The sequence below is a fragment of the Miscanthus floridulus genome, chromosome 14 (genome assembly GCF_019320115.1).
Source record: "Miscanthus floridulus cultivar M001 chromosome 14, ASM1932011v1, whole genome shotgun sequence".
Classification (NCBI taxonomy): Eukaryota; Viridiplantae; Streptophyta; class Magnoliopsida; order Poales; family Poaceae; genus Miscanthus; species Miscanthus floridulus.
Window position 1 is genome coordinate 86,971,016 of NC_089593.1, and position 10,356 is coordinate 86,981,371.

Below are 10,356 nucleotides of genomic sequence, written 5' to 3' on the forward strand. Positions count from 1 at the left end.
GCATTACAATGTAACACCAGAATGTTACAATAATCGAGCCACAAATTATGCTTACAGAGTTCCTTGGATAACAAACATACTGATATATAATTTAAATAAACATAGTCCATAGTGCACACACAAAACACAAATAAAACACGATGCCTCTAGTTGCCAGCACCACAACGTCGAGCAATGATCTCATCCTGCAATGTCTTATAGAATACCTTTCGTTGCTCACTCATACTAGTAAGGTCCATATTCATAACTTTCTCATCATCTTCTCTCCGTTTCAACTCTATTTCTTGTTGCATTAAATCCAGCCTCCTATTCTCTACTTGTTGCTCGATTTCAAGCCTTCTAGTCTCTACTGCAAGCCTCTCATCATTACGTTCTTTTTTCTTAATCTCCCTCATCTCTTCGGCCTTTTCTCTCTTTGCCCATAATTTTTCCATTGCCTCCATGTAAAGGCCTTCTCCTTGAGAGTTAGGATTTCCAAACCTGCGTGCTTTCTCCTTCTTCTTACCATCTGGCCTTCCTTTTCTTGGTGATGTATAACTTGGTCCCTCCTCTTCATCAGCATGCTTACTTTCATGAGTTCTAGGTGTACATGACCCTAGACTTGCAGTTGAGGACGTCTTGTGTTTTTTCTGAGAGCTTTGAGAGGTTTCACAACCTAGATCAGCCCACTTTTGCTCATGCTTCAACTTATTCCAGCAGTGCATGAAAGTAAATGATTTCCCCTCCAGATCTTTTGCCTGATACATTTCCTTTGCCCGTTCTATCTGCACAAGAAACATGTGTGGGCTACGATGCACAAAACATATATATTTTCAATCAATTAACACAATTAAATAACTTACCCTATCTTGCTCTGTCAGCCCACTTTCTTTTCTATTCTGAACCTGAGTATACCATCAACAAAATCTATTAACACTTTTGTGGATGATACCCCAACGGTGAGAGAGAGAACTGATATTACGCTCTGACTCAAAAGTCTTGTGCTCATGATAGTAATCATGAATTCGCTTCCAATAGGTACTACGAGGTTGATCAGTACCATGAACTGGATCCAAGCTAATTTCTAGCCATGCTGTCACCAACATATTGTCTTCCTGGGGGTGAAATTTCTAGTCCTCTTCTTACTTGGTTTCAAGGGAGGAGTTGATTGTTCAGCAACTTGTTCAACATGTGTTTGAACTTGAAAGTCATCAAAAAAATAGATCATTGGTGTCCCCATTGGCTAAGACCAAATCAACCCAACTCGGCATTTTTTTTCCTGCATATAGGAATTGTCTTCAATAATTCTAAGAACATAAAAATTAACTTGAACTACTAAATAATAAGACCTTAATCTGTCTACAACTAGCAGATAATATTCAATAGGTCTAAACAATCTCATGAAAGTCAGAAAAGTTCTACTGGCAATTTTGGCCATCTCAGAATCGCATAAGCTTCAGAACCTTCTTCACCTATTGAATAAATCAAAAAAAATGAAATGGCCTAATTGACACCTCCAACACATCAATGGGCAAGCTACAGCCGGTCGTTCTTCACCTATTAAACAAATTCAAAAAAATAAAATTGTCTCGTCGAGATTTGGGACACGAGCAGGAGGCCGCTCCGACAGGTTGCGTAGGTCACGAGCTTCAGCAGGACGAACGGTAGCAGCAGGAGGACGACCTCCGCACGGGAGCAGCTGCAGCCATCGGCGAGAAGGAAACAGATTTGGCGGGCGCAGCAATAGGGGCGACCTCCGCACGGGAGCAATAGGGGGCGACCTCCACACGGGAGCGGCGGCGGCCATGGGCGACACCAAAACGAGAACAGAAGGATGGGGACATACCGCCATGGAGAACTCCGGGGCGGCGCGGGAAGATGGCTGTTGCTCCCCTCCGCCGGATGAGGCTTCGGATAGGACTCCCTTGGATGTGGGGGACAAGGAGAGAGGAATGAGACATCCTCATCCATCGGGGGTTGAAGAGCGTTTTTTGCGTTTTGAACCGTCAACGGATCCTGGTTCCTCTTCCACCGCCCTGCACCGCCCAACAGGTAGAGCCATCCCTTATTAAAAAATACAATAATTATAATAAAGGAAAAAAAATCCCAGCCCTCCCGTCAAGGTCCAGCCGTCAGGCCCAGGCAAGGCCACGCGCGCTGAGTCGTCGGCCACCTCCGTCCTCCGTGCACGCAGCTGCAGGGATTGCGTCATCCCAGGCCTCCCCCTCGTACCGCGGCCTCTTCCATGCAGACGCCGCCAGGTACGACCCCCCTCCCCTGATTAGGGTTCAGATGCTGGTGGAGTTCGATTGATTTTTTTCGATCTGACACTGCGATTTTTCTGTAAGGTCAGTTGGGCAATGCAGTCGCTTCAGTTTTGATGCATTGGTACTTAGTAATCGCATCGAATCGACTATTAATATATATATATATATATATATATATATATATATAGATATATATATATATATATATAGATATATATATATATATATATATATATATATATATATATATATATATATATATATATATATATATATATATATATATATATATATATATATATATATATATATATATATATTTGCGATAGCGTGATCTTAGACATGGGGGCTGAATATGTTTCGGATACAAACCATCCTTTTCGGATTTTCTGAACATACAGCATTTGATTTATCTGAAATTTTGCTTTGCTTTCATCAACGTGTTCCCATGGGCTAGAAGTTCTCTGTTACTGCCGTGGATAGCGACCGCAGCTGCATACTTAGCCAAACCACTCCGAGGCAAAGTGCAAGGATCCCTTCCACAAGAATCCCTTTGCCGTGGACCAGCGATATCAAAATTCCATAATTCCATCTGTTGCTTGATTAAACCATGTTGTCTACAAATGACGATTTGTATGTATATGAATGAATTGTTTGATGATTATAGTTGGTCATCCTTGACTTAAAGGTCTTGTGCCTTCTTCCAATTTGATGAAATGCCTAACCCATTTGATGAAGTTTGCATCATGTGTGACTCTTGCTCTGCCACGTAGGTAGTTGGTAGAAATGTTGGGTGTGGGAGGTGGGGATGGCATGCTGGAAAGGAGGTGAGGATGAATTATTTTGCATAGTTGATCATGCTAGGATTCAGTAGTTAGTTATTTTTTATTGCTTTAGATTAGAGTTTAGATTTATTATTATTAATAAATACTGGGATTCTTTCTTAATGAACAGTAGGATTCTCTTAAGATATATCATTCCATTCTTAAATTTTGAATAGCATGTACTACCATATATCATCACCAAATGTGGGCATGGTTGTGTACTATTGGGCTGTCTATCATGTTATGGCAACCATACCATTCTATCAATTTCCACTTTTATAATCAATCTTGGAATTTAGCTTGCCTGTTTGAATGCACATGCCGCTCCTTACCTTTCTCTGAAGTTCCATTGTGAGGTTGTGCATACCGTCTCTTCAATTTCTTGGTAACTGTCATAACACCAGGTATACCTTCTCTATTCAGAGAGTGATTGAGATTCCAAGGAGTAAATTCTTCATTACTTCGTGCTGAATATAATCGAACTTACATGGCTATGGTGCCTAGTGATTTTTCATACCATGGAGTTGTGGACAATGGCCCCAATGGATTTACCCAGGGTAGGCGTGAGGAAGCCAGTAAACTTGGTTCGTCATGGTATTTCAGTAGAAAGGAATTAGAGGAAAACTCTCCATCCAGAAGGGATGGCATTGATTGGAAGAAAGAGTCGAACCTTCGAAAATCATATTGCAAGTTTCTACAAGATTTGGGGAAGAAGCTTAAATTGTAAGATTGAGACATTGATCTACTCTATATTGTCTGCTACCTTTGCATTTCACTTCTGAAACATGATTTAAAATGAAGTGCTACTTTAATATTTCCATGATGTTGAAGTTTCTCAAAATATATCTGCTATATCAAATTTATTCTTTTGTTCATTTTACTTAGTCATTTGTGTGGATTTACAATTGTTTCTGGGAGTAGTATATTTATCTTTTTCCCCATTAATTAACTTTAGTTTTGACCAAAATGTTCATACTGTCATAAGAAGAGAGAAATTTGTATTTCTATTGTTGTATAATTAAATTTCGGGTACTTGACAGTCTGGCATGTGAAAAATGGATTGAGGTGTTGCTGGTGTTTATTTTTTTGGACATGGTTGGCCTTGGTAGTTGAATGCTAAAGTATGTCACTTTACTCAGTGTTTATAATGTTGATGCAAATTGCATTGCTCATGCTAATCCTTCTGTTGTTAACTTTTATCAAGTTTGCTGAAAAAAAAAATCCTTTTAGCTCATCCTTTTAATCTCATAAAGCCCCCCTCACTTGTTTGCTGTTTTTAGGCCTCAACTGACGATTGCTACAGCTATGGTATTCTGTCATCGTTTTTACCTTCGCCAATCCCTTGCAAAAAATGATAGACGAGTAAGTGTCATTTGATGCTTGTCTCTAGCTTTGTTTTTCAATGGTTGGTAAAGTTTCCCTTCAGCTTGTAGGTTCGTAACTGTTACCTTATACATTGATATAATTGCATTTTGCTTTTAAATTTGGTTTAATTAAAAAAAATTCTTTTTCCATTTTTTGTGCCTGACTATTAATAGGATCTTCGCTATTGATAAGAGATTGACAAACTCAATCTTCTCATTTGCCTTTTGCATCTGTGTTTGAAACCGAATTCTTCATACTGTGTCGTTATGCATTTTGTTTCTATAGATAGAATATGTGCCAATACTTTTAAATCTAATATTCATGCAGATAATCGCCACAGTTTGTATGTTCTTAGCTGGAAAAGTTGAAGAAACACCCATACCTTTGAAGGATGTCATCCTGATTTCTTACGAGTTTATTCATAAGAAGGACCCTACGGCTGGTCAGAGAATCAAGCAGCAGAAGGTAATGGATTACGTTATTTTTTATTTTGTTTCAGAAGTCCTGACACTACCTAGTTTGCCCTGCATGATTGTTATACTGTTGAACTAATATTGTTTCATACACTTTACTTGGGAACTTTTATCAAATACTTTACTTTGGAACTAGTATGTATTTAAGTATAAATTTGTTACTCATTGCGTCATACACTACTATGATGTAGTTATATTATTGTATAGCTATTTATGCAAGTAAATGTTAGATCTTTGTTCCATTTTAGTATGTAGGTTCAAATCTCACTCCTAAATCTCAATGAAAGCAGTTGAAATCTACTTTTGTCATGGGATGATTAACAGTTTATGATGCTTAATAAATATTTACTTACAAAATGATGGTCATCAATAGCTGCCTTTGCATGCTTCCATTATCAGCTTATGGTTGCTTATACTATCTAAGCCGAATAATCTAATCCTGAAAACGATTTTTATGCTCCTTTGTGTCAAGCATGAACATTGTGATAGTGCTGTCATTTTGCTATTCCTTCTTCTAAATCTGCATAGATTTTATTTTCCGCGTGCACTAATTCATATTTGACTCAAAAAGCAATGTAAGGGTTATTTCAACTGAGATTAGTGCTTACTGTTGCCTCTTGCAGGAATTATTTGATAAACAAAAAGAATTTATTTTACTTGGGGAGCGAGTTGTACTTGTAACACTCGAGTTTGACCTGAATATTCATCATGCTTACAAGCCCTTGGTTGAAGCAATAAGGAGATTCAATGTTGGTGATATAAATAATTTTCCTCAGGTTGCCTGGAGTTTTGTAAATGATGGGTATGCTAGTGCTACCCTAACTGTCTTTTCAAATTGTAGTCCCCAGTTGTCTACTTCACTTAATGCTGTGCACTGTACAGGCTGAGTAGTACTTCGCTTTGCCTGCAATTCGAGCCTCATCATATTGCAGCAGGTGTTATCTTTTTGGCTGCTAAGTTTCTCAAAGTGAAGCTCCCTTCTGATGGTGATAAGTTTTGGTGGCAGGAATTTGGTGTCACGCTACAACAGCTTGAAGGTTGGTCCTTGTTTTCAAAGTCAGTGATGAAAGAGTTTCAGTTGCTCCTATTTTGTTTGTTCATTCTGCATAGTGCATACGTTTTGACTGTTATTGATTGAATTATTACCATGTGTCTGGTGTGTCAATTTGATTTTGTTCCTGTGCAACTCCTGGTTTTGAAGTATTGAATACACATCATAGGTACTACTTCTGGTTTTGGTTTTATCATGTCATAATAAGGGCCTCTAGTTGAGTTGGTTAGATGGCTTGATTAGCACTCAGGTCCCGACTCCTCGTGGGAGCAAATTTTCAGGTTAGGGTTAAAAAAATCTCCTTGTCTGCCCTATGTCAAAGCACAGGTCTAAGGCGCAGCCCCGGTCGTGGTCGTTCTCACATGGGCTACGGTGCCGCTGTGTATGGGTGGGGCAGGAGTTTGGGGGTTTTCTCAACATGCGTGAGAAGGTCTTCTTCTTAATGCAATGCCCAGGGGCTGTCTTACCCCCTGCAGGTTGAGTTTTTTTATAATATCTTATGTTTGACCAAGTTTATAGAGAAAATTATCAACATTTATGATACCAAATAGATTTACTATAGAAATATATTTGATTATGAATTTAATAGTATTTATTTGGTATCATAAGTATTGTTTTTTTCGTATAAACTTAGTTAAACTTAAGATTGTTTGACTTAGGACAGAACCACTGGTTACTTCACTTGATAACTATGTGCCTTCTTTCTTTACTTCTAGCAGTTATTGACATACTGCAGCTCCACTGGACTTGTATTCAGGCTAAAGTAGGATGGCATTTTTCTCCATTGCAATAGCTTATTATATCCTAGTACAAGGTTTATTTTTTGTCATCATTGTTTTTTAAGATGGAAATACATTTTATGCCATAATTTACTGTCTTAACTTTTTCACACCTTAATCCATTGTACAATTTAATTTTCATAAATTGCATGTCGGCCATTTTATTTAAATGCCAGCATCCTTGAACCAATTCATTTTTCTGTTGCATAGGAAAGTAGGATATACTTAACAACTTAAAGCTATCTAATAAAAATAGGTACTCCCTCCATACTGGTAATTAAGGTCGTTTTGGACAGGATTTAGCATACCAAGGAGTGATTTATTAGGGTGTATTTTCCCCTGTTTGCCATTTTTAAATATGGTTGTGGGTATCTTCCAAACGACAAACGCTTGCAGCTAGACTGGTTAGCACGGCGAGGCCCGAGGCATGAGGGTCAAGGTTCGATCCCTCCCTAGCGCGGTATTTTTGCTGCAGTGAGTTTTGCATGGCAGTGATTGGCGGCGGCTACCCAAGGGTCGCGGGCGGCTCGCGTTGCATGGCGCCGAGGGGAGGGGACCCCTACCGAAGGGGCCCCGACTAATGAGGAGGCATGCAATTAATGGAGGGCATTAGCGTCCAAAGGATGGTTAAAACAACTAAAACGACTTCATTTGTGCAAAAGCTTCCACACCCTAAAACGACTTTATTTTCCAGTACGGAGGGAGTACAATATATTGTTATTTGGCCCAAAGAGGGTGGCCATTGGTCAAATTTGAGATTTGCTTTAGGCACTGTTCTGAACATGCTCTGATAATGTTCTGCCGATGGAGTTTGATTTTCCCTCTTGCGAAATGATCTTGTTCCAGTTGGATATTTGTAGTTGCTATGTGTCTTTCTCTTGCAATATTAGTATATTGCTGCCTTTCTTAGGTATATTTAATCTGTCTATGAATAGGATTTTGATGGTGCACACATTTTTTTATTAATATTTACCTTGTAAGAGAGCTACACAATACCTTTGGAAGAGCACTATTTCACATGGAATTAGTAACTGGTTTATTTTTTTCTAAAAACAAGGAGCATCTTCTAATTCTTACTGGTGATTTGTCACATATAAAACATTGTGGTAAAGAGGACGACCACCTGACTGGAAGTCCCAGCTACCTTACAGCTGTTAGAATCAGAAATTTAGTAGCCTTTGTCCTCTTGGAAGCTGGTTCTACTCACTATGTATTGTTTAGTGTTGACTAGACAGTGCATGGAAATTCTTATTTGTTGTCATAATTATTATTTATTAGTTTATTATAACAATGTGGTCTAACATGTGCCAGTATCTTTTGGTTTTAAGTTGCATCTGATAATAAAACATATTTGTCATCCATTATTGCAGATTTTAGCAACCAAATGTTGGAGCTGTATCAGCAAAACCGTACTACGCAGGCACAACCATCACATGGAGGTGAAGCCAAAGGTAGCGCTGCTGGTGTGCGTAATCAACATTCATCTGTAAAATCTGAAGAAAACTCCAAGGAACCATCTGCTCATGGACGTCATCAAGTATCCAGGCTGTCAAATTTGCAGCATTCTTCCTCAACAGGTGCACCAGGTCACCATGACGTTGGGCACTCAAATTCAGACAAACATTTTTCTGGCCACAAAATACTTCAAAATGACAATGGTGGCAGCAAAGTAAAGAACAGGAGTGGAACTAAATCGGATGCTTGTATGGACAGATTGCACCATGACAAAAGGTCCTCGCCTGGACATCATTATTCCAAGGCCAGCTATGAGTCTCATAATCTAGCGGAAGAACATAAACCACATCGATCACATGATAATTCCAATGAAACAAGAGATAATGTTGGTGACAAAGATGCTCCTGGGTTGTCAACCTTGAGAATGGATGTGGTGCACAAAATCGACAAGGATAAGGTAAAAGCAGCTTTGGAGAAGCAAAGCAAATCGAAAGGCGGTGTTTCAACAAAGATGGACGATGATGATCTTCTTGATAGAGGGCTAGAACATGGTGTTGAATTGGCTGTTGAGGATGAGAAGGCTAAGCAGGATAAGAGACAGAACTTGTCCCAAGGTAGCATGCCTCCAGCTGATCTTCAAAACACTAACCAAGAAATGGAGAGCGGTCACCATGTCAAGCAGGGTGTACCAACAACTGCTGAAGACATGGGCTTTCCGGACAGTAAAGAACATCCTCCACCATTTTATAAGCAAAATGGTGCTCCTGGCACAGCAGCTTGATCACACGTTGAAGCACCAAAAGGGCCAGGATCATTCTCAAATTGTATGAAGACCTGAGCAGGATGAAAAAGACTACAAAAGGCTCAAGCTTGAATGATCACATGATTTTGGATGGGTTTGATGGAAACTGGTGAACTACATGCAATTTGGTATCGAATTCATTGTATGGTGACCGATACATGTTGATGACTGATAGCATGTATCTTCACTGGTGCCTGAGGATGCTGGAGTGACACAAAATTGCTGTACTGTGCAACATCAAGAGGGAGTCGAAGTGACGTGTCCCACAAACGACACAACTGATATGCACTTGAACAAACGACACAACTGATATGCACTTGACGCGGAATGTTGCGCTACCAATATTTGTTATGTTCCAACAAGCATTGGAATATATGAATGAAACATGCTCACGCTTCTGCCTTCTGGTAATAGTTACATTTCTGCATTTCATTTTCTACATGTGATGTTTGCCGACGCGAAGAGGGCGACGGGCCAGCGATTTAGGACATCGATCCGTGTTTTGCTTCTTTATTATTGTTTCTGGGCCGGTAATGTGCCAGTTGTTGGGTAATAAAAGCCCAACGCTGTCTTCGTGTGGTCGCCGCTTGAACGGCCTGCTGCGCATCCAATCTAAGCTGTGAGCACGAACTGAAAAAGATTAACTCATCGTTTCCTAGTTAGGGCTTATACGACTTTATTTAATAGTCAATGAAAATAACAATGTTTACTAATCCCTCTGTTCCAAATAATTTGTAGTTCACTTCACCTCTAGCGAACTGATCTAGGTTCCTTGTGGTGGAATCTATCCACCCGGGTTCAATTCATCGACTTTGACATAGGTGCTCGTATTTTTTGGATTTATTTTAGGATTTAACGGCGTTGTGCTTTCAGTGGTAGGCGACGTTCCCGTCGATAGCGAGGCACCTGTGGTGACTTTGTCAATCTCGAGATGTGCCGGCACAGTCTTTCGGAGGTGCTCATAGGGGTAGGGTTTGCGTACGTGTATTCATAGGGGTGAGTGTGCGTGTGTGTTGAGCACCTGCGTCTGTACTTGTGTAATTCGTAAAAATATTATATTAATCTAAATCAAATTAAACTTTTCTAATTTTGGTTAAGTATTTTATAGAAATAACATATTAGCAACTATTTTCTCCTTTGCAAATTATTAGACGTTTTGACTTTTTCAAGATACATAGCTTTTGCTATACATTTAGATATACACTATACATATATATAAAGTAAAAACAATGTACCTTAAAAAACCAAAACGTCTTATAATTTGAAACGAAGAGAGTAGTTAAAATAAATAAACTATCAAAACATATTTTATAAAAAATAGAACTAGGCCTAGGTTCATACCATAAATTTTGACGTTATAA

At 39.2% G+C, this 10,356-nt stretch overlaps 1 protein-coding gene and 1 long non-coding RNA gene across 9 annotated transcripts; one reads left to right on the plus strand and one right to left on the minus strand.

Moving 5' to 3' along the window:
- Positions 1 to 311: 311 nt before the first annotated feature.
- On the minus strand, positions 312 to 2,071 carry LOC136504770 (uncharacterized). The gene is made up of 3 exons (XR_010770973.1): positions 1,826 to 2,071; positions 843 to 1,258; positions 312 to 764 (listed from the first exon to the last, which is right to left on the minus strand). It is a non-coding gene; the product is annotated as an uncharacterized lncRNA (long non-coding RNA).
- Positions 2,072 to 2,104: 33 nt separating this feature from the next.
- LOC136504769 (cyclin-T1-4-like) lies at positions 2,105 to 9,995 on the plus strand. 8 transcript variants are annotated; one of them, XM_066499762.1, is made up of 10 exons: positions 2,188 to 2,240; positions 2,328 to 2,367; positions 3,024 to 3,073; positions 3,575 to 3,793; positions 4,351 to 4,432; positions 4,763 to 4,900; positions 5,532 to 5,710; positions 5,791 to 5,945; positions 8,109 to 9,402; positions 9,869 to 9,995. In XM_066499762.1, the coding sequence occupies exons 3-9, from the start codon at positions 3,033 to 3,035 to the stop codon at positions 8,972 to 8,974; spliced, it is 1,680 nt and encodes a 559-aa protein (XP_066355859.1). In that variant the 5' UTR covers positions 2,188 to 2,240; positions 2,328 to 2,367; positions 3,024 to 3,032; the 3' UTR covers positions 8,975 to 9,402; positions 9,869 to 9,995. The 8 variants fall into 8 exon arrangements, with proteins under 8 accessions (XP_066355863.1, XP_066355860.1, XP_066355855.1 ...); XM_066499766.1 differs by lacking the exon at positions 2,328 to 2,367 and having other exon boundaries at positions 2,105 to 2,240; positions 3,020 to 3,073; positions 3,475 to 3,793; XM_066499763.1 differs by lacking the exon at positions 2,328 to 2,367 and having other exon boundaries at positions 2,105 to 2,240; positions 3,020 to 3,073; positions 3,494 to 3,793.
- Positions 9,996 to 10,356: the final 361 nt, after the last annotated feature.

Bases quoted from the DNA above. Each gene is read 5' to 3' on its own strand.
- LOC136504769 (XM_066499758.1), top strand. From the start codon at position 3,033: ATGTTGGGTGTGGGAGGTGGGGATGGCATGCTGGAAAGGAG. The intron at 3,794-4,350 runs GTAAGATTGAGA...TGCTGTTTTTAG, and splicing joins TTGGGGAAGAAGCTTAAATT to GCCTCAACTGACGATTGCTA. The intron at 5,711-5,790 runs GTATGCTAGTGC...TGCACTGTACAG, and splicing joins TGGAGTTTTGTAAATGATGG to GCTGAGTAGTACTTCGCTTT.